Source organism: Mesoplodon mirus, assembly GCF_964341445.2.
Source record: "Mesoplodon mirus genome assembly, chromosome: 18".
In the NCBI taxonomy this organism is placed as follows: Eukaryota; Metazoa; Chordata; class Mammalia; order Artiodactyla; family Ziphiidae; genus Mesoplodon; species Mesoplodon mirus.
In genome coordinates, this window is record NC_138994.1 from 58,906,778 (window position 1) to 58,933,731 (window position 26,954).

The window sequence follows — 26,954 nt, forward strand, 5'->3', positions numbered from 1 at the left end:
ATTTACCTGTTCCTATGTGGGGTGCACATACATTTACAAGTGTTTAATCTTCTTGTTGGATTGATCTCTTTATCATTATGTGATGCACTTTTTGTCTTTTGTTACAGTCTTCGATTTAAAGTCTATTTTTTTTAACATCTTTATTGGAGTATAATTGCTTTACAATGTTGTGTTAGTTTCTGCTGTATAACAAAGTGAATCAGCTATATGTATACATATATCCCCATATCTCCTCCCTCTTGTGTCTCTCTCCTACCCTCCCTATCCCACCCCTCTAGCTGGTCGCAAAGCACCGAGCTGATCTCCGTGTGCTATGCAGCTGCTTCTCATTAGCTATCTATTTTTCATTTGGTAGTGTTTATATGTCAGTGCTCCTCTCTCACTTCGTCCCAGCTTACCCTTCCCCCTCCCCGTGTCCTCTCTACGTCTGCGTCTTTATTCCTGTCCTGCCCCTAGGTTCATTAGAACCTTTTTTTTTTTTTTAGATTCCATATATATGCGTTAGCATACGGTATTTGTTCTTCTCTTTCTGACTTAACTTCACTCTGTATGACAGACTCTAGGTCCATCCACCTCACTACAGATAACTCAATTTCATTTCTTTTTATGGCTGAGTAATATTCCATTGTATATATGTGCCACATCTTCTATATCCATTCATCTGTCGATGGACACTTAGGTTGCTTCCATGTCCTGGCTATTGTAAATAGTGCCGCAGTGAACATTGTGGTCCATGTAAAGTCTGTTTTGTCTGATATAAATATTACTACCCCAGCTTTCTTTTCATTTGCATGGAATATCTTTTTCCATCCTCTCACTTTCAATTTCTGTGTGTCTTTAAATCTGAAGTGAGTCTCTTGTAGGTAGCATATATATGGGTCTTGCTTTTTTATCCATTCAGCCACCTTATGTCTTTTGATTGGAGCATTTAGTCCATTTTCATCTAAAGTAACTTTTGATGGTTATGTACTTACTGCCTTTCTGTTAATTGTTTTCTGGTTATTTTTGTTGTTTTTCTCTGTTCCTTTCCTCTTCTCTTGCTCTCTTGTGATTTAACGACTTTCTTGAGTGTTATGTTTGTACAGTAAGTCCCCTACATATGAACGAGTTACGTTCTGAGAACACGCTCGTAAGTCCAATTTGATCATAAGTCAGACAGTTAGCCTGGGAACACAACTAACACAATTGGCTATATAGTACTGTACTGTAATAGGTTTGTAATATTCATACATAAAAAACAAACACAAGAAATGAAACATTTTTAATCTTACAGTACTTTGAAAAGTACAGTAGTCCAGTATAACGGCTGGCCTGCAGGGGCTGGCATCGAGTGAACAGGCAAGAAGAGTCACTGACTGGAGGAGGGAGTGGAGGTGGGAGATGGTAGAGCTGAAGGATCGTCAGCTAGGAGATGGAGGGCAAGCTGCTGTTTTACTCACACCTGACGTTGATGGAACGCATGTTTGCATCTTTGAAAGTTCACAGTTTGAAGGTTCATATGTAGGGGACTTAGTGTATTCCCTTCTCTTTGATTTTTGAGTTTATCTAGTATTGTTTTATGATTTGCGGTTACCATGAGGTTATTATATAACAACCTGGTATACAGCAGTCTATTTTAAGTTAATGGTCGCTTATGTTTGAGCACATTCTAAAAGCACTACATATTTACTCCCTACCCCCATGTTTTATGTTTTTGATGTCATCTTTAACATCTTTCTGTTTTGTGTATCTCTTAACTAATTGTAGATATATAGGATTTTACTACTTTTGTGTTTTAACCTTCATAGTACTTATATAGGTGGTTGATCCACTACTTTTACTATATGTTTGCCTTTATAGTGAGATTTTTTTTCTTTCATAATTTTTTAAAATAAATTTATTTATTTATTTTTGGCTGTGTTGGGTCTTCGTTTCTGTGCGAGGGCTTTCTCCAGTTGCGGAGAGCGGGGGCCACTCTTCATCGTGGTGCGCGGGCCTCTCACTGTCACGGCCTCTCCTGTTGCGGAGCACAGGCTCCAGACGCGCAGGCTCAGCAGTTATGGCTCACAGGCTTAGTTGCTCCACGGCATGTGAGATCTTCCCGGAGCAGGGCTCGAACCCGTGTCCCCTGCATTGGCAGGCGGACTCTCAACCACTGCGCCACCAGGGAAGCCCTCTTTCATAATTTTTATACTTCTACTTACAGTTTTGTGTTTTCTGTTTAAAGAGGTCCCTTTAACATTTCTTGTTAGATCAGTTTAGTTGTGATGAACTGCTTTAGTTTTTGCTTGTCTGGGAAACTCTTTATCTCTCCTTCAGTTCTGAATGAGAGCCTTGCCAGAGGGAATATTCTTGGTTGTAAGGGTTTTTCTTCCTTTCAGTACTTTGAATATCTTGTGCCACTCCCTTCTGGTATGTAAAGTTTCTGCTGAAAAGTCAGCTGATCATCTTCTGGGGCTCCTCCATATGTAACTAGTTGTTTTTCTCCTGCTGCTTTTAAGATTCTCTATTTAACTTTTTTTTAAAAATAAATTTATTTATTTAGTTAGTTAGTTTTGGCTATGTTGGGTCTTTGTTGCTGTGCACGGGCTTTCTCTAGTTGCAGTGAGTGGGGGCTCCTCTTCGTTGCGGTGCGCAGGCTTCTCATTGCTGTGGCTTCTCGTTGCAGAGCACAGGCTCTAGGCACGCAGGCTTCAGTGGTTGTGGCACATGGGCTCAGTAGTTGTGGCTTGTGGGCTCTAGAGCACAGGCTCAGTAGTTGTGGCACATGAGCTTAGTTGCTCTGCGGCATGTGGGATCTACTTGGGCCAGGGCTCGAACTCGTGTCCCTTGCATTGGCAGGCAGATTCTTAACCACTGTGCCACCAGGGAAGCCCTCTATTTAGCTTTTGACTTTAATTATAATATGTCTTGGTGTGGGTCTTTTGGGGTTCATCTTGTTTGGGGCTTTTTGTGATTTCTGGACTTGGATGTATGTTTCCTTTGCCAGGTTCAGAAAGTTTTCAGCCATTATTTCTTCAAAGAGATTTTCTGTCCCTGTCCCTCTCTCTTCTCCTTCTGGGACCCCAATAATGTGAATGTTAGTACACTTGATGTTGTCATAGAGGTCGCTTAAACTATCCTCATTTTTCTTGTTTCTTTTTGCTTTTTGCTTTTCCATTTGGATGATTTTCATTAGCCTGTCTTCCAGATTGCTGATCTGTTCTGTATCATCTAATCTGCATTTGGTTTCCTCTAGTGTATTTCTCATTTTTGTTATTTTATTCAGCTCTGATTGGTTCTTTTTTACATTTTCTGTCTCTCTGTAGAAGTTCTCACTGTGTCCTTCCATTCTTCTCCTGAGTTCAGAGAGCATTTTTATGACCATTAGTTTGAACACTTTATCTGGAAGATTGCTTATCTCCATTGCATTTAGTTCTTTTTCTGAGGTTTAGTCCTGTTCTTTCATTTGGGACATATTTCTTTGTCTCCTCATTTTGCCTAACCCCCTGTTTGTTTCTATGTATTAGGTAGGTCAGCTACATTTCCTGTTCTTGATAGAGTGGCTAAGTATAGAAGGTGTCCTGTGAGGCCCAATAGTATGGTCCCCCCTGGTCACCAGAGCTAGGTGCTCCAGGAGTGTCTCCTGTGTGGGTTTCATGTGCCCTTTTGTTGTGGCTGGACCATGCTCTCTGCAGGTGTGCTAGGGGGTGGGGTTGGTTCCCAGTGCAGCTGGCTGTAATTGGGGACTGCATTAGATTAGCACTAGCTGGGTGGAATCCACAGGTGAACCCAGGGTGGGTTGAGTGATGCTAGTAAGTAAGATGGGGAGAGTTAGAACTGGTGACCGCCTGGGAATTCCTTGGCAGTCCAGTGGTTAGGACTCAGTGCTTTCACTGCTGTGGCCTGGGTTGGATCCCTGGTCAGAGAAGTGAGATCCTGCAAGCTGTGTGGTGCAGCCAAAAAAAAAAAAAAAACTGGTGACTGCCAGTGCCTGGACACCTAGGTAGAAAGGGAGACAAAGAAAAAAAATTTTTAAGTGGCACTCGCCAGCTCCTCAGTACCTCTTGGTGACACGCCTTAATATTAGTCAATGAGTCTATTAGTCAATGAATCTCCTTCCCATATGATCAGGCACTTTTCAAACTGCTGTCTGTGTGCCAGGACCTGGAGTGAGTGAGTTTTTGTGCACAGCCTTTTAGAGTGGATTCTCTGCAGCCCTCTGGCTCTCTCTTGGATGTAAGCCCCGCTGGTTTCCAAAGCCAGACATTATGGGGGTTCATCTTCCTGATGCATGTCCCCTGGGCTGGGGAGCCCAATGTGGGGCTCAGAGCCGACCTCTGAGGCTGTGAAATCCCTCCTGTCTGTGGTCCACAGCACTGGGGGTGTAGGTCCCTGCCAGACCGTGTCTCTGCCCCTCCTACTTGTCTCAATGTGGCTTTTTTTTTCCTTTTATCTCTAGTTATGGAAAATCTTCTCTGCTAGTCTTTCAGGTCATTCTCAGAGATAGTTGCTGTCTATGCAGTTGTAATTTTCCTGTCCGTGGGAGGAGAGAGCCCAGCATCTTCCTACTGTGCCATCTTGTCCTGCCTCCTCACTTTAGTCTTTTTGACTCTAGTAGTCTGTGGCCCTTTTTCTTTCTTTTATGACACTGATTTTGGAAGGGTCCAAGCCAGTTGTCTTATAGTATGTCGTATAGTCTCAGTTTTTTGTTTTGTTTTTTTTTTGCGGTACACGGGCCTCTCGCTGTTGTGGCCTCTCCCGTTGCGGAGCACAGGCTCTGGACGCGCAGGCTCAGCAGCCGTGGCTCACGGGCCAAGCCGCTCCACGGCATGTGGGATCTTCCTGGACTGGGGCACGAACCCGTGTCCCCTGCATCGGCAGGCGGACTCTCAACCACTGCGCCACCAGGGAAGCCCTACTCTCAGTTTGTTGGGTATTTTCTTTACAGTGTTAACTTACACTTCTGTCCCATAAACTGGAAGTTAGGTCTAGAGGTTTAATTAGATTCAGGTTAAACAAAGAAGCCATAATTCTTAACTGCCTGCATGGATAGTTATGATCCTTATGGTAACCGTTCCTGTGGTGATAGTTTTTTTTTGATTCCTCTGACAGATGTTAATGTTCGTGTGTCCAGTCTCACACTATTGGGGGCCATAGTGTCCACTCACGCACCTCTACCTGAAGTCCAGCTACTTTTACAACAGCCCTGTTCTTCTGGACTCAGCAATAGCAATTCAGCCACTCCTCACATCAGTCCTCCTGCTTGGTGGAAGAAAGCCCCTTCAGGACCCTTTCTGGAAGAGGCCGCACTTAGCTCACCAAAGGCGTCTTCAGATCCCTGCTGGCTCATCCGACTCTGCATTTCCATTGTTGTTCTGCCCAAGGAAGATGCCTGTTCAGGTAGCGATGCTGGCTCCACAGGAGGAAGCACCTATGAGCCATTCCCCTTGCGACTGGAGGCCTTACAGGTAGGAGGTTTCACTTCCTCATCTCTGAAATGGAAGTCATCATTCTTTCTTCATGGGGTGATTACTTCCTGAGGAGTAAGCCTGTGAAAAGAAGGTCAAACCAAGCCGTGTGTCATTGGAGTTAGCGGGAGTTGTGTGTGAATTCACACTTCAGGTGCGAATGCTTTGTTTGTTGTTTTGTTTGGGGGGAGTAGGTGGGGGGGGGATTGGTTGTAAAGCATCACATTCGTCCCCTTTTGTTGCAAGCCATTTTAGTCACCTCAGGTATTATATGGCAGGTCAGTATAAGATTATATAATAATTCTGAAAGAAGTTGTAGAGTTAATCTTTGATTTCTGCATCTGAAAGTTAAATAAATGTTTAATTTTCTATAAACTTCTCTTTGGTATTATATCTGCTTAGAGCCAACAAAGTAGTTGCTCCTTCAGAGGAAGAAAACCACCCTAGATTAAAGTATTTGTTTTTCTGTAATATTTTAAAAATATTAAAGTATTTGTTTTTTCTGTACACCCTAGATTAAAGTATTTGTTTTTTGGTCCTAGGGTCTGCTAATTATCTGGTTAATATTGAACATGTCCTTTAACCTCTTTAACCTTTAACTTTTTCAGTCTTAGTTTCTTCAGCTGAAATACTCAATAAATGCCTACCAGTAGATAAATTGTTCCCAGGCTTAAGTGTGATAATATTGATAATCTAAATGAAACACATTTTGTAAATTATAAAGCACCATAATTTTTTTTTTTTTTTTTTTTTTGCGGTATGCGGGCCTCTCACTGCCGCGGCCTCTCCCGTTGCGGAGCACAGGCTCTGGACGCGCAGGCCCAGCGGCCATGGCTCACGGGCCCAGCCGCTCCGCGGCATATGGGATCCTCCCAGACCGGGGCACGAACCCGTATCCCCTGCATCGGCAGGCGGACTCTCAACCACTGCGCCACCAGGGAGGCCCCCATAATATTTTATGATATACTTAATTGAAGATTATGGTTGTTCTTCATTTCATTAACATCAGATTTCAGCCCCTTTTTGAGTGTGAGTGAATTCTGAAATATTGAAACACTTCTGGATATTGCAGTCCTGCATTCAGGTCTTGGGGTTAATCCCCTGTTTTCTTTGCAGGTGTTGGCTCATCTGGCAAGGGGCTACTTTTCAATGACTCAGGTCTACTTGATGGAGCTTGGAGAGGTGATTTGCAAGTGCCTGGGGGAGGCAGATCCGTCTGTCCAGCTTCATGGAGCAAAGGTAATTTTCATTAAAAGCCCTGTGCTTCAGGGAGCACAGCTTGGTGCTCTGTGGTGACCTAGATGGGTGGATGGGGGTGGGTGGGAGGGGTATCCAGGAGGGAAGAGATATATGGATACATATAGATGATTTGCTTCGTTGTACAGTGGAAACTGACACAACATTGTACAGCAGCTATACCCCAATTTTAAAGAAGAAAAAAAAAGCTGTGTGCTTTTTTCTTCTCTTCCTTTTATGTTCTTCCCTCTGCTGCATGTCCATCAATTCTGAGTTTCTTTAGGAGGTTTCAGGTAGGGAAGGGATATCAATACATTCCTCTATTTTCAGCTCTACATGTAAACCCAAAGAATTGATTTGGTAATAAATTAACAATATATACTTGGTGATTTTGCTCCTGGAAAGAATGCCTCTAAGATAGCAGTTACTGAGAAAAGAAAGAAAATCAGTTGGAAATTACTTTTCCCCTTGATTTGAGGTAATCTCCAAACTGAAGTGGCTTTTTACCTCCATGGTTCTAATATTCATCTCTAATAATCTATTTCTTTTATCTTGGCAGCTTCTGGAAGAACTGGGTACAGGCTTAATACAACAGTATAAACCAGATTCTTCCATAGCACCTGATCAGAGAGTGCCACTCACCTTGGTAAGTAAATGTATATTCATGGTTTTCTCTTTTCTTAGTGCTTCAGTCAGTTTTATTTTGAGGCTCAGTGATAAAGTGACATAGAGAGTATGGTTTCTTCCAATATCAGAAATTATGGTTTATAGTCTAGGATGAATAGGTTTTATTTGCATTTCAGTTTATTTGCAATTTAGTGTGTGGTAAGATTATGTGTAACATACAGCCAGCAATGGAAGAACCAGTTTTTTGGGGGGGTTTTTCCCCCACAAAACCTACTTTGGTTGCACAGTGTGCCCAAGAGACAGACTAGAATGGTGGGAAGGGCCCAAGATTTGGAATCAGAAGGCATGGGATTAAACCACTTAATGAATATGTGACTCTGAGCGTAGTTTCTTTGTTGTAAAGAGGAGTAAAAGTCCTTAACTCATTGGACTTTTGGAAGATTGAATGAGATGTGAAGACTCTGGCAAATAGTAGATGCTCAGTGAGTCTTAATTCCCTTAGCCCCTCCCTGCCAGGTCCCTCCCCCTTATTCCCATTCATTTCTGTGGTCTGAGCTTGTGTGTGTTGCCCCACATTGTGCCAGTCATTCTTTGGAGGAGGAACATGTGAGCCCATAAAAAAACCCTTCTACTTAGTGCCAAAAACCAAATCAGCTCAACATTAGGGATGTTTCCTCCCTCTGCCCTCATCCTGCCTATTCTTTTTCTCTTCACAATTTCCATCACCCTAGATGGAATGCTAGAATTAAGAATGTCTAGCTTGGGCTTCCCTGGTGGCACAGTGGTTAAGAATCTTCCTGCCAATGCAGGGGACACAGATTCGAGCCCTGGTCCGGGAAGATCCCACATGCCGCAGAACAACTAAGCCCATGCGCCACAACTACTGAGCCTGCACTCTAGAGCCCGTGAGCCACTACTACTGAGCCCGTGCACCACAACTGCTGAAGCCCACGCGCCTAGAGCCCGTGCTCTGCAACAAGAGAAGCCACCACGAGACGCCCCCACTCGCCACAACTAGAGAAAGCCCGTGTGCAGCAATGAAGACCCAATGCAGCCAAAAATAAATAAATTTCAAAAAAAGAATGTCTAGCTCTAGTCCCTTCCCTAGACTGCCACTAAAACTGAAATGTCACTGTTTGCAGGGAGTTGAGTTGTGCTTTTCCATCAGACAGACCTGGCTTTAATCCAGACTTCTCCCCTTGTTCCAAGTGACTTTGAGCAAGACTTTTTTTTTTCTTTTTTTTAAAATAAATTTATTTATTTTTATTTTTGGCTGCGTTGGGTGTTTGTTGCTGCACACAGGCTTTCTCTAGTTGCGCTGAGCAGGGGCTACTCTTTATTGTGGTACGCGGGCTTCTCATAGCAGTGGCTTCTCTTGTTGCAGAGCACGGGCTCTAGGCGCGCAGGCTCAGTAATTGTGGCTCGCGGCCTCTAGAGCACAGGCTCGGTAGTTGTGGCGCACGGGCTTAGTTGCTCCGCGGCATGTGGGATCCTCCCAGACCAGGGCTCGAACCCGTGTCTCCTGCGTTAGCAGGTGGATTCTTAACCACTGTGCCACCAGGGAAGCCCTGAGCAAGGCTCTTAACTGTTCGTACTGAAGTGTTGTTTCATATGTAAAAAAGAGATATACTTTCTGTATTACTAATCTGTTGAGTGATAAATTATCCTAAACACTTTGCAGCTTAAAACCATATCCTACATTTATTCTCTCACATAGTTTCTGTGGACCAGGAATTGAGGGCAGCTTACCTGATGGTTCTGGCTCAGGTCTCATGAGGCTGCGGCCAGGGTGCTGGCAGGGACTGCAGTCACAGCCGAATTTGACGGGGGTTGGAGGAGCTCCTTCCAAGGTGGCCCGATCACTCACATACCTTGCAAGTTAGTGCTGGCTGCTGGCAGATCTCACTGAGTTCCTTCCCATGAGGACCTCTCCAGAGGGCTGCTCAAGTGTTCTCCTGACAAGGCAGCTGGCCTCCCTTATAGCAAATGAATCGAGAGTGAGCAAAACAGAGCTGTAGGATTTTTATAACCTAGTTTCAGAAGTTCTGCACTGTCATTCCCACAGTACCCCATTAGTTACACAGGTCAGCCTTAGTCAGTGTGGGAGGGGATGGCCTCCTGAACATGAGGAGGTGAGAATCATTGTGGGCCATCTTGGAGGCTGGCCATCACACCTGTCCACATTCTTCTGGTTTGGGGCAGGAGGACCCAGATTGGGTGTCCAGGAGCTAGGATTGTGGGGTGAAAGAATTGGTGTGTGAGTGCATGGCAAAACTGAGGACTAAGTCCACGAGGCAGGAAATGGAGACACCAAATCCCCAGACAGATTTGCACGTGGGGCATGAAATCCCAGGGTTTTTATAAAGCATGGGAAGGAGGCTGTTAAAGATACTCTGCAGAGGCCTACCTTGAGGGGCATTGAAGTGAGAAAATTCTTCAAAGTGCTGACAACAGAGCCTGTTGTTCAATTTAAGAATCTCCACTGTAAACCCGGCACTGTGCTAGGGACTTTACACAGTCTTACATTTTATTATCACACAAACTCTTCCAAGTAGATCTCTTTGTCCTGTTTTACTGAAGAGGAACCAAAGCTTAGACCCGTTCAGTGACTTGCCTGAGGCTGCGGAGACAGGAAGCAGAAGCTGAAGGGCTAACTCCACCCCAGCTCCTGCTCTGGATCCCGTGCTCCTTGCACTCGGGCACATGGCCTCTGGGCTGCTCTGGGACCCCCGACCCTTGTGCCCTCGAGGTTTGAAAGAGCCCTGGCTGGGTGTCATTTGATCTGATTCTCGACCAGCTCTGCTGCCCACTAGCAAGTTACGTTCTCTGTCTCTGCCTCAGTTTCCTGGTGTGGAAATGGAGATGAGGATATGTTCTTCATTTAGTTGGGCTGAAGATGAAAATGCGTAGATATGTGTAACGCACTTAGCACAGTGCCTGGCGTCTGGGAAGCTCTCTGAAAAACAGCTGCTGCCGCCACTGCTATCCTCATCCTCATCTTCCTCCCCATTATTATCATCACTCCTGCTGCCTGACGGTACCAGACTGTAGTTTCCTAACGAACGGAATGGAAGCGTTTAGTTAGTTGTTTTCTAAAGTTCCTTTCATTGCTGTGGAAGAAGTACTAGTAAAAGTATTTACAGTAAAGCTACTACGTTAAGGACAAACCTTTCATCCCTGTGGTTACTAGTGGTAGTCTTAGCATCGAGCTGGTTCCACTGTTGTCTCCTGGGCTGCAGTTGTAACTGTGCCTCTGTTCCAGGTGGTGATGTTCTGGACTGTGATGCTGAACGGTCCTTTACCCAGAGCCCTGCAGAATTCAGAGCATCCGACTCTGCAGGCGAGCGCCTGTGATGCCCTGTCTTCCATCTTGCCGGAAGCCTTCAGCAATCTGCTGGTAACCTTAGGGGTGTTTTATCATCTTTAATTTGTGACTCTGAGCACGAGAGCTTGAGTTTGATTTTAACTGCTTTACATTTTGAACCAGTATTCAGCATTATCTCTGAGGAAAAGGTGCATGTTCTATTTGAGTGTAGGGTGAGGGCAGTGGGGAGCAGCACTGAAATCTTAATGTCTCAGAGGAGCTTTTACTCCCTATGCTTAGAAGGCAGGGAGAGAGAAGTGAAAGCAGAGGCTTTGAAGTCAGATTTCAGAAAGATTTCAAATCCAAAAGTTAGAAAATCCTAGCTCTTTGGATTTAAATCCTAGCTGGTTTAAATCTCAGCTCTTCTAACTTCTAGCTCTTTGGTTATCTTAACTTCTCTAAAAGTTAGTTTTATCACCTATAAAATGTAAATGACGTGAGTAGTAATATGAAGCATGTGAAAATGTATAGCTTGGTGCCCAACACACATAGTGGTCAGACCGCTACTTCCTTTAATCCTTAATGGCATTTGCATCCATTCTTATTTATGTAAATTAGTTTTGTAAGGAAGGCAGCTTGACTAAAGTAGGAGAATAAAATGACCTGACTCACGATGGTAGAGGTTAAATGTAATCACGATGCTGTGTGTACCCCTGCCCCGAGTGGGTACTCAGATGATAACTGGATCTGTGTTGAACCTTTGTTCTCTGCCAAGTTAGCCTCAAGGGCTCAGTTGTGGTCAACTCCTGAATGTGGATTCAACACAGGTGTGTCACAGTCACTTGTCGAAGGCATCGGCTCATGGCTGTTTCATTCGCACTTTTCCTTGGCCAACCTTTCTCATTGCAGAGTGACAGGCAGATCCTGTGCATCACCATGCTGCTGGGGCTGAACGACAGCAAGAACCGTTTAGTGAAAGCTGCGACCTCTCGGGCCCTTGGGGTCTACGTGCTTTTTCCTTGTCTCAGACAGGTCAGAGTGAGCCCGTGTAGCTCCACTGCGCCTCTTTACAGTTCATTTTCTTACTCTCTTTGGTGGATATAGAGCTCCTGAGTTGGACAGTAAAGGAAATTGCTTTGTAATCTGGTTTCCTTAATTGCTACTAAAATATGCTACTGCCTGTAGTTCATTTGTTTTTAACTATTTTGCGCACTGGCCAGGACCCTAGAACAGTAAATATTTAAATCAGTGGATAACTGGAAAAAATGAAATGGGACATTACCATACAATACTAATAAATTAGAAAGCTAATAGAGTTTTTACTAGGAAGGAAATAAATTTCTCCTTCACTCTTACTTGTGACCTTTATCTCTCTGAGAAGTGTGTAAGTGAACAGGATGTGTTTTGGAAATGTGTTTCATTGTCCACATTTCTTCCTGAGGTGGAAATCAAGCCAAGTTCAGAATTCATAGACAGTTGTCGCAGGCCGGGTTATAAGACGTTCACAAGAGCAAAATCTGTAGGCTCCTTGGGTGTGCATGGCACATACCAGAATCGTGGGAGACCTTCCCCTGGGATTTTAGTGAGTGTCCAAATTGTAATATATAAGAAGAGTAAATAGATTGAGTAAATGAATTTTGATTTCCAAATAGAGATTTGTGGTAAAGGCTTACAGCTTTATCTGCAAATAAATTTGAGAATTTTCAAGGTAGCAGTGTGAACTCCTAAAGTGACTACAGTGTTTTGTTTTGTTTATCTTACAGGATGTAATATTTGTTGCAGACACAGCAAATGCAATATTGATGTCACTTCAAGACAAGTCTCTTAATGTCCGGGCCAAAGCAGCCTGGTCCCTAGGCAACCTGACAGACACTCTGATTGTCAACATGTAGGTGACTCAGCTCATTTCTCCTGGGTGACTTCCAAGCCTAAGGTCCCAAGAGGATATCTTTGAGCCCTATTATAAAACCAAAACCTTAGTAATGGTTGCCCTACTTTTTAAATATTATGTTTGTATTTTTTTAAGTAATATATTCACAGGTTAAAAAAAGAATTCAAACAGTACAAAGGGGTATGCAGTATAAAGCCTTTCTCCTACCTTAATCCCCTAGTTTCCCTCCCCAGAGGTGACTGCTTTATTCATACACAAGCATCTTGCTTTTTGTCATTTAACTCTAACATATAGCATGTATAAGCATTCTCCTGACTTCTACTGACGTTTTATAAATTGGTATTTATTATTACACAGTCATCACTATGTGATGATTATTTCACCATTACCCTGTAAGTGAACATTCATGTTATTTTAGGCTTTTATATGCATTGAACATTTTCGTGCATGAAATCTCTCCATTTTGAGATATTCTTTTTGGTTACATCCAAAAGAATGTGGACCTACTAGGTCAAAAGGTATAAACTGTAAGTTCTTGGTATAATCTGAACAGATTTGTGGAGTTGTTTTTATAGTTATACTGAGTGAATATAATTTGTACATGTCTATATTTAACTGGGCTTTACCTTTTAACATGTTTTGCCTGCTTTGGGTGGGACAGGGAAACACCAGACCCAAGTTTCCAGGAAGAGTTCTCTGGCCTCCTGCTCTTGAAGATGCTGCGATCAGCTATAGAGGCATCCAAGGATAAAGACAAGGTAGACTGACAGTAAAACCTAATATTTTTCAGTTAGATACTTAGTGTATTATAGTTTTATCCCACCAAATTTATCCCTGTTCAAAGGAGATTGAGGGTGTACTCAGGGTATGTAGTGTACACTCCACACTTGTACAGTTTCTTTCCTGTCTCATGAAAAATATCAGTGCCATTTATCTTATTTTATTTTTTAAATTTATTTATTTTATTTATTTATTTTACTTATTTGTTTTTAGCTGCGTTGGGTGCTTGTCGCTGCGCGCAGGCTTTCTCTAGTTGCGGTGAACGGGGACTACTCTTTGTTGTGGTGTGCGGGCTTCTCATTGTGGTGGCTTCTCTTGTTGCAGAGCACGGGCTCTAGGCGCACGGGCTTCAGTAGTTGTGGCTTGCGGGCTCTAGAGCGCAGGCTCAGTAGTTGTGGCACACAGGCTTAGTTGCTCCATGGCATGTGGGATCTTCCTGGACCAGGGCTCGAACCTGTGTCCCCTGCATTGGCAGGCGGATTCTTGACCGCTGCGCCAGCAGGGAAGCCCGTCAGTGCCATTTGTAAGACTACTCCATGATATGTCCATGTAGGTGGTTTTTTCCAAAAGTCTTTAAGTAGAATAGACAAGTCAGAAAGATGAGCAGCTTGGCTTTGAACGTTCCCTGTTACACTATTATTAAGTTTTAAAAATGTAGACCTAAGCTTTAGGGTGAGGCAGACATGGTTCAAATCCTGGCTTGCCGGTTACTAGCTGAGTGACCTTTGGTGCATTATTTAACTTCTACGAAGGTGAATTTCTTTTGTAACACGGAAGTCGTTACATATACCTCATTGGATTCCAAGATGCCTTTTTTTTTCTTAACATCTTTATTGGAGTATAATTGCTTTACAGTGGTGTGCTAATTTCTGCTGTATAACAAAGTGAATCAGCTGTACATATACACTTATCCCCATTTCTCCTCCCTCTTGCGTCTCCCTCCCACCCTCCCTATCCCACCCTTCTAGGTGGACACAAAACACTGAGCTGATCTCCCTGTGCCATGCGGCTGCTTCCCACTAGCTATCTATTTTACATTTGGTAGTGTATATATGTCCATGCCACTCTCTCACTTCATCCCAGCTTACCCTTCCCCCTCCCCATGTCCTCAAGTCCATTCTCTACATGTGTGTCTTTATTCCTGTCCTGCCCCTAGGTTCTTCAGAACCTTTTTTTTAGATTCCATGTATATGTGTTAGCATATAGTATTTGTTTTTCTCTTTCTGACTTACTTCACTCTGTATGACAGTCTCTGGGTCCATCCACCTCACTGCAAATAACTCAATTTCATTTCTTTTTATGGCTGAGGTACATTGTGGTACATGACTCTTTTTGAATTATGGTTTTTCTCAGGGTATATGCCCGGTAGTGGGATTGCTGGGTCATATGGTAGTTCTGTTTTTAGTTTTTTAAGGAACCTCCATACTGTTCTCCATAGTGGCTGTGTCAATTTACATTCCCACCAACAGTGCAAGAAGGTTCCCTTTTCTCCACACCCTCTCCAGCATTTATTGTTTGTAGACTTTTTGATGATGGCCATTCTGACCGGTGTGAGATGATATCTCATTGTAGTTTTGATTTGCATTTCTCTAATGATTAATGATGTTGAGCATTCTTTCATGTGTTTGTTGGCAGTCTGTATATCTTCTTTGGAGAAATGTCTATTTAGGTCTTCTGCCCATTTTTGGATTGGGTTTTGTGTTTTTTTAATATTGAGCTGCATGAGCTGCTTGTATATTTTGGAGATTAATCCTTTGTCAGTTGCTTCGTTTGCAAATATTTTCTCCCATTCTGAGGGTTGTCTTTTCGTCTTGTTTATGGTTTCTTTTGCTGTGCAAAAGCTTTTAAGTTTCATTAGGTCCTGTTTGTTTATTTTTGTTTCTATTTCCATTTCTCTAGGAGGTGGGTCAAAAAGGATCTTGCTGTGATTTATGTCACAGAGTGTTCTGCCTGTGTTTTCCTCTAGAGTTTGATAGTGTCTGGCCTTACATTTAGGTCTTTAATCCATTTTGAGTTTATTTTTGTGTATAGTGTTAGGGAGTGTTCTAATTTCATTCTTTTACATGTAGCTGTCCAGTTTTCCCAGCACCACTTATTGAAGAGGCTGTCTTTTCTCCATTGTATATTCCTCCCTCCTTTATCAAAGATAAGGTGACCATATGTGCGTGGGTTTATGTCTGGGCTTTCTATCCTGTTCCATTGACAAGATGCCTTTTTTTAATAGCACCTAGCATAGTACCTGACTGATAGCAAGTGCTTAATTTAGTACAGTAGTTCTGGGAAGCCCTACATCAGGCTAATTTAGTCAGAATTGGTTTTTAAAAAAGAAAGCTTCCCAGATGATTCTAGTAGGCTGCGAAGGTTGAGACTCATCTAGCAGAAAAGAATTGACTGGAATTATGAAACCTAGCTTTTCCTCCAAGCCTTGCTGCAAACCACCAGTGTCCTGTTGCCCCTGGGCCTTACACACCATCTCTGTACAACAAGGAAAATGGACCTCTCTGAAGTCCAGTCTAACATTAAAAAAATCAGGGCGAGGAGCTCTGCAGAACCTCACCTCTCTGATGGCTCAGGACGTTAACCACACAAGACCGTGCCAAGTTCTAAGAACTTGCACCTTTACAGGCATTTTTCATTATCTCTCTTGCTTTAAGATGTCTTGGGCCTCCTGGGTTTTTTAAGTGGAAATTATACTTTCTGACACATGTCTTTAGCATGTTTTACGTTTGATTCTAGGTAAAAAGCAATGCAGTCCGGGCCCTTGGAAATTTGCTTCACTTTCTGCAACCATCTCATATAGAAAAACCCAGATTTGCTGAAATCATTGAGGAGGCTATCCAGGCCCTAATTTCTACTGTTCTAATTGAGGCTGCCATGAAAGTCCGATGGAATGCTTGTTACGCAATGGGAAATGTATTTAAAAATTCTGCTCTTCCCTTAGGTAAGAACGTCTCCCTCTCCTCTCTGGTGGAGGTCCTCTTTGGACAGCACACACCAGTGTGCATTGTTAGTAAAGCCACAGTATTATTCATAATGCTTTAAAAAATGGAAACATACTGAACACCCCAGTTTAGGGGAAAGGTGAGATAAATCATGGTATATATATTCAGAGAGATACTTTGTTGCCACTTAAAATTATGTTTACAAAAAGTTTTTGGTAATCTGGGAAAATACTTCTGATGTTAAGCAAATTAAAACAGGATATGAAAATTGTTTCTACAGTACGATCTCAGTAAATGGATAGAAAAAAGACTGAAAAGAAATGAGTCTAATTATTAACAGTGGTTGCCTCTGAATGGGATGATGAGTAGGATTTTATCTGCTTTCACTTTCTAAGTTTTTTACAGTGAGCATCTGTCATTTTAACAATCAAGAAAAAAGTAAAGGGGAAAACAGACCTGGGAGAAGGAGGGTATAAATTGGAAATTCCATATGCGCCCTTGGTACTGCAGTGGAACGCTGCATAGGGACCTGCCTCTGAGTAATGACGTGCTGTCACCTGGATATATCATCAGTGGCTGACAGCTGCTTGGGTGTCTGGATCGCAGCCTCCTAATCCCAGTCGCTTGAATTGCCAGCATTTACCTTACGTATTTGTCTCTGTGACAAGATTGAAACCTCAGTGTGTGTTCCTGGAGAGGTGAAGCCGGTCTGGACCAGCAGAGCCTGCATCACGTTAGGGAAATCTGGCCCTGCTCCCCTTTACTGCCAAGGGCGTCCAGGGGGCCAGTCAGCCGGGCACCAGTGGAGATGTAGCCCCGTGGCTTTTTCCACCGTGGAAGCAGCCTGAAGTCACCTTTGGGGTTGGAGCTCATGGAAGCTGGGTATCTGCTGCCTGTCTTCAGAGACATCAGAGATGTTGGGAAGGGCTGGGAGCGTTAGGGAAGCTGCCTTCTTCTCTGCTGCCGACCTTGAGGACTGAGAACTCCCGAAATGGAGTAAGTGGTAACTGACGAGGAATAAAGCTGGCCGATTTCCCGGGGCCAGCGGGAAGCGAGAGGAGCCAGGAATCCAGGCATCATCTTCTCAGGATTAGAAAATAGAGCCTTCGGTTAATCCAAGTCCTCTGTGCCCCAGTCACTGCCTAGACAGCATTTTCTTTTTCTTTGCAATTAACTGCATGACTTGCTTTGTCCAGAGCAGGGTCTGGGTGCTAATCTGGGTGATGAAATGGCTTTTTGCCAGCATGAGCAGGGCTGGGCATACAGTTGTGCACTTTGTGCACTGCTCAGAAGCACCCAGCCGAGAGGACAGCTGGGGCTGCAGTTCAGTCCCTGCTCCTCCCACCAAGCCTTACCCACTCAGACGAGCATCTTCCCAGAGAAGGAGCCTCTTTCTAAGTCACCAAAGTTCCTATTCAGGGTAGCAGAGGTCCTGAGCACATGTCGTGCTCATCTAGAGAAAGGGAGAGCTTTGGGAGCCGGTACTTGGCCACTTACCTAGGGTCCCATAGTCACCCACCACCCCGATCTTGTAGGATTATTGTGAGAATTAAATGAAAACATAAAATGACTAACTTGAGCACTAGTGTATGTGCTTCCTTCTACCCGTCTCACCCCACTTACTTTTAAACCTCCATTTGCTTTAATGACTGTGGATTCTTTCTAGGAACAGCCCTGTGGACCTCCCAGGCCTACAACGCCCTGACATCAGTTGTGACGTCATGCAAGAACTTCAAAGTGCGCATCAGATCTGCCGCTGCCCTTTCCATCCCGGGCAAGAGAGAGCACTATGGGTCTGTTGACCAGTACGCTCAGATCTGGAATGCATTGGTCACTGCCTTACAGAAGAGCGAAGACACCACAGACTTTCTGGAATTCAAGTACTGTGCTAGCCTACGGACCCAAATCTGCCAGGCACTGATTCACCTCTTGAGCTTGGCCAGTGCCTCAGACCTGTCCTGCATCAAAGAAACCCTTGAATTGAACGGGGACATGGTCCAGTCCTATATCCTACAGTTTTTAAAATCAGGAACAGAGAGAGATGACACTGGAGCACCCAACAGCCCGCAGGAAAGAGACCAGATGGTCAGAACAGCCCTGGAGCACATAAGCAGTGTCCAGGCGCTGGCTGGCGACACAGCCAAAAGGGCCATCATGGGCTTTTTAGAAGATATCCTGACCGTTTATTTTGACTCATCTGGATCACAAGTAGCACTCTTAGGATTAACAAATCGGTGAATATTTTACTGGACCTTCCAGGTGTCAAGTGATGACAGGAAGACCTGAGCTTGAGCATCAGATGTGTGGGATTTAATCTTAGGGGCAGAAACAGTCCTTTCACTATTTATTTAGATTGAGTTAGTGCTATTTAAATTTTTCTCAAAGGGCTCAGCCACTTTAGAGAGTGGTTTCACTCTGTTGGCCATGGCCATGGCGGTTGGAACCCCTGACCTCTGCACGCGGGAGCCAAAGAGTTGGGTTGTCTTGTGGGCTGAGCAGACTGGGGGTTGTAAAGAGTGTTTAGTCTCAGAAGAGTATTTTTAGAGTAGCAAAAGGATTTAGGAGTTAGAATGTTGTATATTGTGTCTCTGGGAATTGTTTTTCTTTTATAATAAACTAAAGCAGTGTGCCCGTAATCTATCATTTTTATCAAGTTGCATTTATAGAAAGCTGCGAGCAGAGCTGCTGTTCAGCCAGTTCGTTCTGGTACAGCTGCATCAGTTGCTAAAATACTGAGACGATTCCTTACAGGTTAATAAATAGCGGTTGCACTGAGCTCCCCAAGTGGCAGCCCTGGAAGCCTCCACGCCTTCCCTCAAGCCTGTAAAGAGTGACCTGGCACGCAAGGGCCTCTGGCCTAGGCCCATGTCCATTTCACCCTGGCCGTAACATCAGCTTCTATCTGAATTTCCTAACGCCCTTTAGGCGAATGTGGTCCCATATGCTAAATTTATGGTTGTTTTGCCACTTCTGGATTTGTGCCTTAAAAAAGAATTATTTGTTTAATTTAGATGATTACAAAGAAAGGTTTTTAAGTTATATTTTGATAATGCCCAAGCAGTTATAAAAAGTAATTTCTCGCTGAAAAATTATTGACATTTAAATTTTGCGTGCATCTCTTGACCACCAACAATTTATTGGAAATGATTTCAGTCAGGAATTTGGAGATATATAAGAAAAGATTCCACACTTATACTTGATATGGGATAAATAAGAATCAAGATACGTAGAGTGGGTTTTGGCAATATATTTTTTAACTATGGTTATTTAGCTTAAAGTACATGTTTCACAGCATACATACGTCCTCAGTTTTTCTTGTTTGCCCTTAAGTTACTCTTCTCCCTCTGTGTTGTTGTACGTTCAGAAAATACTGTTTAGGCAAAGACTAGGGAACTGAGTGCTCAGATAGCTGAAGGCTCACTTTTCTGTTGGTAGAGTACAAGTTTCTAAAGAATGAGACTACCAGCACAGTAAAAACTACCATATAGAGCATTCTTTAGACTTGCTTTTCTTGGGAGATGATTCTGGACACGATTTCTTATAGAGGCCGTGGAACTGAGTTGAACCTGTACTGACCCTGCAGTGAATCTTATGGCTTCCTTCTCTTGAAGGAATATATTCTTAGTAGCAGTTTATTTGCTTGTTGTTTTCATGAAAGTAAAAATGTGGCATATATAACTTATTCCTGGTTCTTTGGGCTTTCACTGGTGGGTTCCTTGGAAAAATATCTGTGAAGTGACTTTGAATGGTTTTACTTGATGATTCACTCTCATCCTTTGCTTATCTTGAATAAAATCTAATTTTTTTCTTTCTAAACCTTTTGCTTCCGTTAAGGTGTCCAGGTTTCTGAAAACAGATGTTAATATTCCTATGCAGGGAAAAAGCAAGGGTAAGCACTTCTAGAAATTCCATAATGCAGGGTGTGGGCTTCCGTCCCAATGGGGTGCTGATTCTCTTCTCCCTGTGGCTTTGTGGGTGTACACCTGGGCCAGGGGCTCCTCTCAGACATCTGGGCTGGGGCCTCAGTAAAGCTGCCATTATGAAAGGAAGCCACTCAAAGAATAAAGGGCCAGAACTTATTTGATGCAGAAACAGTAGGAAGTCTGGCTCTGATACAGAATTCTAATTCAGAATGCCAAATTCTGAACTTCCTTTTGATATTTAAAAGAAAAATTTGGAGGAGTCAGCTTGGCACAGATGTCTAGAGCCTTTATTCATTGAACTGACAGCATTAGGAAACATCACTTATATTCGAACGTTTCCTGTGAAACCCACTAATTCCTGCCCACTTCTAGAACCTGAGGAAGATGCACACTGTAACCTCTTTTGTAGAATTAGTTAATGGTAGAGCCAGTGCCCTAAAGTGATTAGAGGGTAGACAGAAACCTATAGAATAGCAGGGCAGCAACGTATGTGAATCCAGACGAGGAGCAGAACCTCACCAACGTAAGAGCTAAGTGAGTTCTAGTTACTCCGGTTCATTCGGCCTTCACCTCATTAATATAGTGCAGCCTCTCTGGAGACATAATTCTAAACAGGAGCAGCTGTTTCAATGGAAAAAGCCCTTGAGAATTATTGCTCTGCAATCTATTCTATGACCTAGTAGGATTGACTGTAGGAACACAGGTATTTTTTAAATTTAGAAGTTCTGTTAACAAAATGTTATCACATTGATAGGTCAAATAAAACTCATTAAAATGGTCATTTTTATGGATACTAAAAGAGCACTTGATAAAACTCAAATGTTCTTTTCTGATCAAAAATCCTTTTAAAAAATGAATAAAAAAAGATGCTTCGTTAACATCATAAAATATTTCTATCTTGACGGTGACTTTGCTAAAAAAGTCACAACCAAGACAAGCAAGCCTGTCAGCACCACTGTTACCTAAAACATTGTGTAAGATTTTTTTTTTTTTTTTTTTTTTTTTGCGGTACGCAGGCCTCTCACTGTTGTGGCCTCTCCCGTTGCGGAGCACAGGCTCCGGATGCGCAGGCTCAGCGGCCATGGCTCACGGGCCCAGCCGCTCCGCGGCATGTGGGATCTTCCCGGACCAGGGCACGAACCCGTGTCCCCTGCATGGGCAGGTGGACTCTCAACCACTGTGCCACCAGGGAAGCCCCATTGTGTAAGATTTGATGATCAGTGTGATTAAATAAACCAAAAGTAGAATTTTCCAAGTTTTTACAAAGAGAGGTTCCAAATTATCTTTATTTGTAAAACACAAGTCTGAGGGATGGAATTCACAAATAATTATTTGTAGAAAATCAACTCAGAAAATAATAGAATAAAAGTTCTGTAAGGTAGCTGGTTACAAAGTAAATATGCCAAAATCAATAGCTTCTCTATATGATCAACAACAACCAATAAGATTTTTTATGTTAAAAAAAGATCCTATCCCAATAGTAATAAAAATAACATACCCAGGAATAAATCTAACCAAAGCCTATGCAAGGATTTTGTGAAAAAATTAAAAAAAAAATTTTTTTGAAGGTCATTGAAGACGACATTAAACCAAAAAAAATGAGAAGATATACCATGTTCCTAGATAGAAGGACCCTTTATTATAAAAAGACCATGTCTCTCTGAATCTATAAATTTAGCTTAAGTCCTATCAAAATCAAAAACAATATTTTTAATGGCAAAATTATTCTAAAGTTCATCTGGAAAAATGAATGTAAAAATTCAAACCAAGGATTAGGCTTCTAGCCACCCACCACACTGCAGGGGAAAAGAGAATCTCTTCCTCAATTAGGGTGCCCTAAGGGAGCATTTTTCAGCCTTTGTAAATCCACGGCCCTGTTTGTTACATAAAAATCCATCTCTTATTCTCATTCCAGTCCGAGCCCACCCTGTCTCTCCCACTGCATGCAGCTGTAGTGCCTGGACTCAATGCGTGGAGCAGCTATCTTGGAAAGGAAAGAATAACAGGAAGATCAGGGAAGGAAAGGAGAACTCCGAGTACCACCAAACTGGCAGTAAGTTTACTGTTTTTCCCACTCTGGTGTCTCCTGGCCTGGACTCCAAGCAGACAGAATCCTGGACCTGCATACCATGAAGGCAGAAGGAGCTACCAGAGAAGCTGTCTATTTCTGGTCCTAGGATGGGGCAAGAGGGCTTATGTAAGTCAGAGAGAGTCAGGGAGATCCCTGTTTATTGCTGCTTCTCATCTCCCACTCCAGCCCCTTGGCAATCCCACTGCAGCAGAGGCTGTCACAGCCAGGCAGGTGCCTAAAGCTTCAGGGAGGGGAACCCTTTTCTCTGACCAGAGGAAGTGGGGTCCCAACAGCAAGAGAGTGATGCCCATTGCTTTCTCTTGCTGTCTGGGTTTTCTCATTTGACCTCTTGATGTGATAATATTTTGTTAATAGAACTGTGACACCAGAGGGAAATTCAAAACCGTGGGAATGAAGGAAGAGCAACAGAAATGGGAAATATTTGGATAAATAGACTATTTTTCTCATCTTAAGCTTTTTATAACATGTATAATCAGTTAAAACAAGACATAACATTGTCTGATGGGGTCTTCAGTGAATATAGGTGTAATACACATGAAAGTTACCACATAAAGGGGAAGTGTGAAGAGATTTATACGGTAGTAAGATTTCTATATTTCACTTGAATGATAAAATATTAATCCCAAACAACCTATGAAAAGTTAAGTATTTTGTAGTTGCTAGAGAAACCACATGCACACACACACAAATTACACAGAAGATATATTTAAAAACTCAATAGGTAAAGTGGAATACTAAAAAATATTCAAATAATCCAAAAGAAGACAGGAAAAGAAAGAGGAATGAAAAACATAGGGAACAAGTAGAAAACAAAAAACAGTAGACCTAAATCCAAACATATCAATAGTTACATTAAGTTTAAAAGGTCTAAGTATACTAATTAAAAGACAGAGATTGTCAGAATGTAAAAATATCCAAGACCCAGCTATATGCGTTTTATAAGAAACCCACTTAAAATAAGTAGTATAGGTTAAAAATAAAAGGAGAAAGAAAAATACACCATGCAAATACTAACCAAAAGAAATTTGGAGTAGCTATATACTGTGAGACAAAATAGACTTCAGAGCAAGAAAATTTACCAGGAATAAACATGGAACTTGCATAATGATAACAGTGTCAAGTCACAGAGAAGACCTAACAATCCTAAATGGATATGAACCTAACAACACATCTTCAAAACACATGAAGCAAAGACTGATAGAACTGAAAGGAGAAATGGCAAGTCAGCAACTAACGGAGACTTTTAACACTCCTTTCTCAGTAACCAATAGGACAAATAGACCATATTCTGGATCATGAAACAAATCTGAACAGATTTTTAAGATTTGAAATCATACCAAGTATGATCTCTGACCATAATGAAATTAAGCCAGAAATCAATCACCAGAACATCTCTAATTACTTGAAATTAAATAACATACTTCTAAGTATTCAATAGGAGGTCGAAGGGGGAAGTCTCAAAGGATATTGGAAAATGAGAACTTAGAAAATACTTGAAACTGAACACAATGAAAATATAATAGTATTTGATATATAACATATCAAAATGTATAGGTGCAGCTGAAGCAAAGCTTTGATGGAAATTTATAATATTTGGTACTTATTTTAGAGAAGAAGAAAGGTTTCAAACAATCACCTAAATTTCAAATTTAACTAGGAAAATAAGAGAAAAACCTAGAGCAAGCAGAAAGAAGAAAATTATGCTGAGTGGAAGAAGCCATTCTCAAAATGTTACAAACTATGATTCCATTTACATGACATTATGGAAAAGGCAAAACTTTAGGAATGGAAGACAAATCAGTGGTTTCCAGGGATTGGGATGGGGGCAGGATTCGACTACAGGGAAGCATGAGGGAGCTTTGGAGGGATGATGGAACTGTTTGGAGTCCTGACTGTGGTGGTAGTTACATAAATCTATGCACGTGACAGAACTCATAGTACAGAATACTCCCCCAAACATCTATAATTTTAAAAAATCTCTCTCTCACACACACATACACTCTCTTGATCTCTCTTTCTCACTGTACAGACTGTATCTTTGTACCATTGGGTACACATAGCCAACTGTGTGCCAGGTATAGTAACACTAAATATATTTTTTAAATATATTTTAAAAGATGGGGGTTTATCTTATGCCTAATTATAACGGTAATAATCAACATTTACTGGCTGCTTTTTATTTGCCAAGCACAAAAAGGATCCTAGATGCATTATGTTAATGCATTTCTAACACTTAAACCATCCTATTATAAACAAGAATATATTTGGTAGCTATTTCTGTTACTTAAACATTTTAAATCTTTTTGGTTCTCTGATTCTTTTGGTAAACATTTTTTTAATTTTATTTTTTATTTATTTTTGGCTGCCTTGGGTCTTTGTTGCTGGCGAGCAGGGGCTACTCTTCGTTGCGGTGCGTGGGCTTCTTATTGTGGTGGCTTCCCTTGTTGTGGAGCACGGGCTGTAGGTGCATGGGCTTCAGTAGTTGTGGCACGTGAGCTCAGTAGTTGTAGCTCCCGGGCTCTAGAGCGCAGGTTCAGTAGTTGTGGTGCACGGGCTTAGTTGCTCCATGGCATGTGGGACCTTCCCGGACCAGGGCTCAAACCCATGTCCCCTGCATTGGCAGGCAGATTCCCAACCACTGGGCCACCAGGGAAGTCCCAAACATTTTTTTTAATTGAGATATTGTTGATGTACAATATTATATAAGTTTCAGGTGTACAACATCGTGATTCACAGTTTTTAAAGGTTATACTGCATTTACAGTTATTATAAAATATTGGCTATATTCCTTGTGCTGTACAGTATATCCTTGTGGCTTACTTATTTTATACGTAGTCGTTTGTGCCTCTTAATCTCCTATTCCTATTTTTCCCCTCCCCGCTTCCTTCTCCCAACTGGTAACCACTAGTTTGTTCTGTATATCTGTGAATCTGTTTCTTTGTTATATTCACTAGTTGGTGAACATTCTTAAAACTACATGCAAGCTGCAGCATGTCTTGGAAACTCAAGTTGTAAACTATAGCTATGTAGCAGGATGGCCAGCAGATGGAGACAGAGAACACAAAATGATTCAGACTCAGGGCTTTTACCAAAGCTGTGATTCTCAAGCTCGGAAGCTGCAGCACCTGGATTTCAGGTTGCTCTCATTAGAGCAGTGTTTCTCAAACCTGGCTGCACATTGGAATTACTTGGGGAACTTAAAAAAAAAAAATACCGATTCTGAGTTTAGCGGTCGGGGGTACTTTTGCCATTGGGAGGCTTAACATCTGCACAAATGATTCTAATTACAGCAAAGTTTCAGACCCACTACTTTAGAACACACACCAACAGGCAGTCTCAAGCTGGCATGTTTCAGAATCACCTGGAGAACTTGTGAAAAACAGGTACCCAGACTGTTGTAGTCTTCATTCTTTGGAGAACCAGTGCATACTGAAATGTTGATGTATCAACTTAAGACAGTTACATATATAATCAGGACTAAATCTGATAGAGTCTCAGACTAGATTCTAATATATCAGAGGAACTTCAGGCATCAAATGTTTAAGAAGATTTTATAGGAGAAAAATTTTAATTGAGAAAACGCTAACCATGAACTTAATTTTTCCCCTGGAAATGGAGAGATGCCCTGGGCCACCCCTAGACTGTCTTGTGTTACACGAGCAAGGTTCCCAAGACTGGGCCAGCAGGTTCCCTCGTCAGAGAAACATAGCCTACACGTGGTGTCGGGTTCCAGAAGTTTATAGTTGTGGAAGGGCATCAGGAAAAAGTAGAGCTGCTCAGGCAACCAAGCTCCCAGCCTTCATGGGGCAGGCTCCCCCAATTTTTTTCCACTTTCTTTCACCAAAGCGTTTAAGTTATTTTAATATTTAGAACCATCATAGATTCATTTTCTAAATAACATTTATTGATTTTCCATATTATACAAGTAATGAATCTTCGTTGTGGAACTTTAGGAAAAAACAAAACAATAAATATATGTAAGTAAAAATGACTTGAGATAATAACTATTATCATTTTGATATGTTTCATGATACATGTCTATGTATGTGTATATACTATATATGTGGACTCACACACACTTCAGTTATGTGTGTGTGCACACGAACACTCTTCCAGATATATTGTGGGAAATTAGTCTACAAAATTGCAATCATAACCTGTATACTTTCTTGTAGCCTGCTATTTTACTTAACAATGTATCATGAGTACTAAATACTCTTCTAAAACATGACTTTAATGATTTGATAATAGTCCATAGTATCAGTATTCCATAATTTATCCAGTTCTCTATGGGACGTTGTTTTCCAATTGTTTGTTGATTTATATGCACTCTTTCATAGATGTTAGAATTTTATCGGGATGTGTGATTTGAGGCAGAGGTGTGACTGTGTGCCTTCCCAAGCAGTCAGCCAGGTGTCTACACCACTGATGTAGTAATCACGCCATCCTTCCCCCTGGGTTTGCCTTGCCTCCTTGCTGAGATACCACATTCTTATATTCCTGCAGGACTATGTAAGCTTCCTAGTCTCTTCATCCTACTGCTCCTCTATCCTCGTGCTAGTCCCAAACTTCTTTAACTCTTGGGCTTTATAGCAGGAAATTCAGTAGCCAGATGACCCACGAGACAAGAGTGGTTCTGCCCGGCCTTCTTGACTAGATAGGGCTTAACTCCACTTTCACTTGGGAATCTCAGATGCAGCTAATTGTTGCTGAACGTTTAGTATTGACAC

The 26,954-nt window shown here is 42.1% G+C and overlaps 1 protein-coding gene across 3 annotated transcripts in view; it reads left to right on the top strand.

Moving 5' to 3' along the window:
• The window catches only part of HEATR6 (HEAT repeat containing 6), a 62,413-nt gene that overhangs the window by 24,754 nt on the left and 10,705 nt on the right, over nucleotides 1-26,954 (top strand). The window contains exons 12-22 of one of the 3 annotated variants that reach the window (XR_014291995.1): nucleotides 5,074-5,429; nucleotides 6,546-6,668; nucleotides 7,225-7,311; nucleotides 10,555-10,689; nucleotides 11,506-11,628; nucleotides 12,360-12,484; nucleotides 13,149-13,245; nucleotides 16,004-16,208; nucleotides 17,876-18,443; nucleotides 20,044-20,098; nucleotides 22,048-22,185. Coding sequence is in view for 2 of the 3 variants with exons in the window: in XM_082605407.1 (XP_082461533.1) it covers nucleotides 5,074-5,429; nucleotides 6,546-6,668; nucleotides 7,225-7,311; nucleotides 10,555-10,689; nucleotides 11,506-11,628; nucleotides 12,360-12,484; nucleotides 13,149-13,245; nucleotides 16,004-16,208; nucleotides 17,876-18,443; nucleotides 20,052-20,098; nucleotides 22,048-22,265 (2,084 nt within the window). In the remaining variant the exon portion in view is untranslated. The other 2 variants (XM_082605407.1, XM_082605406.1) reach the window with 2 other exon arrangements.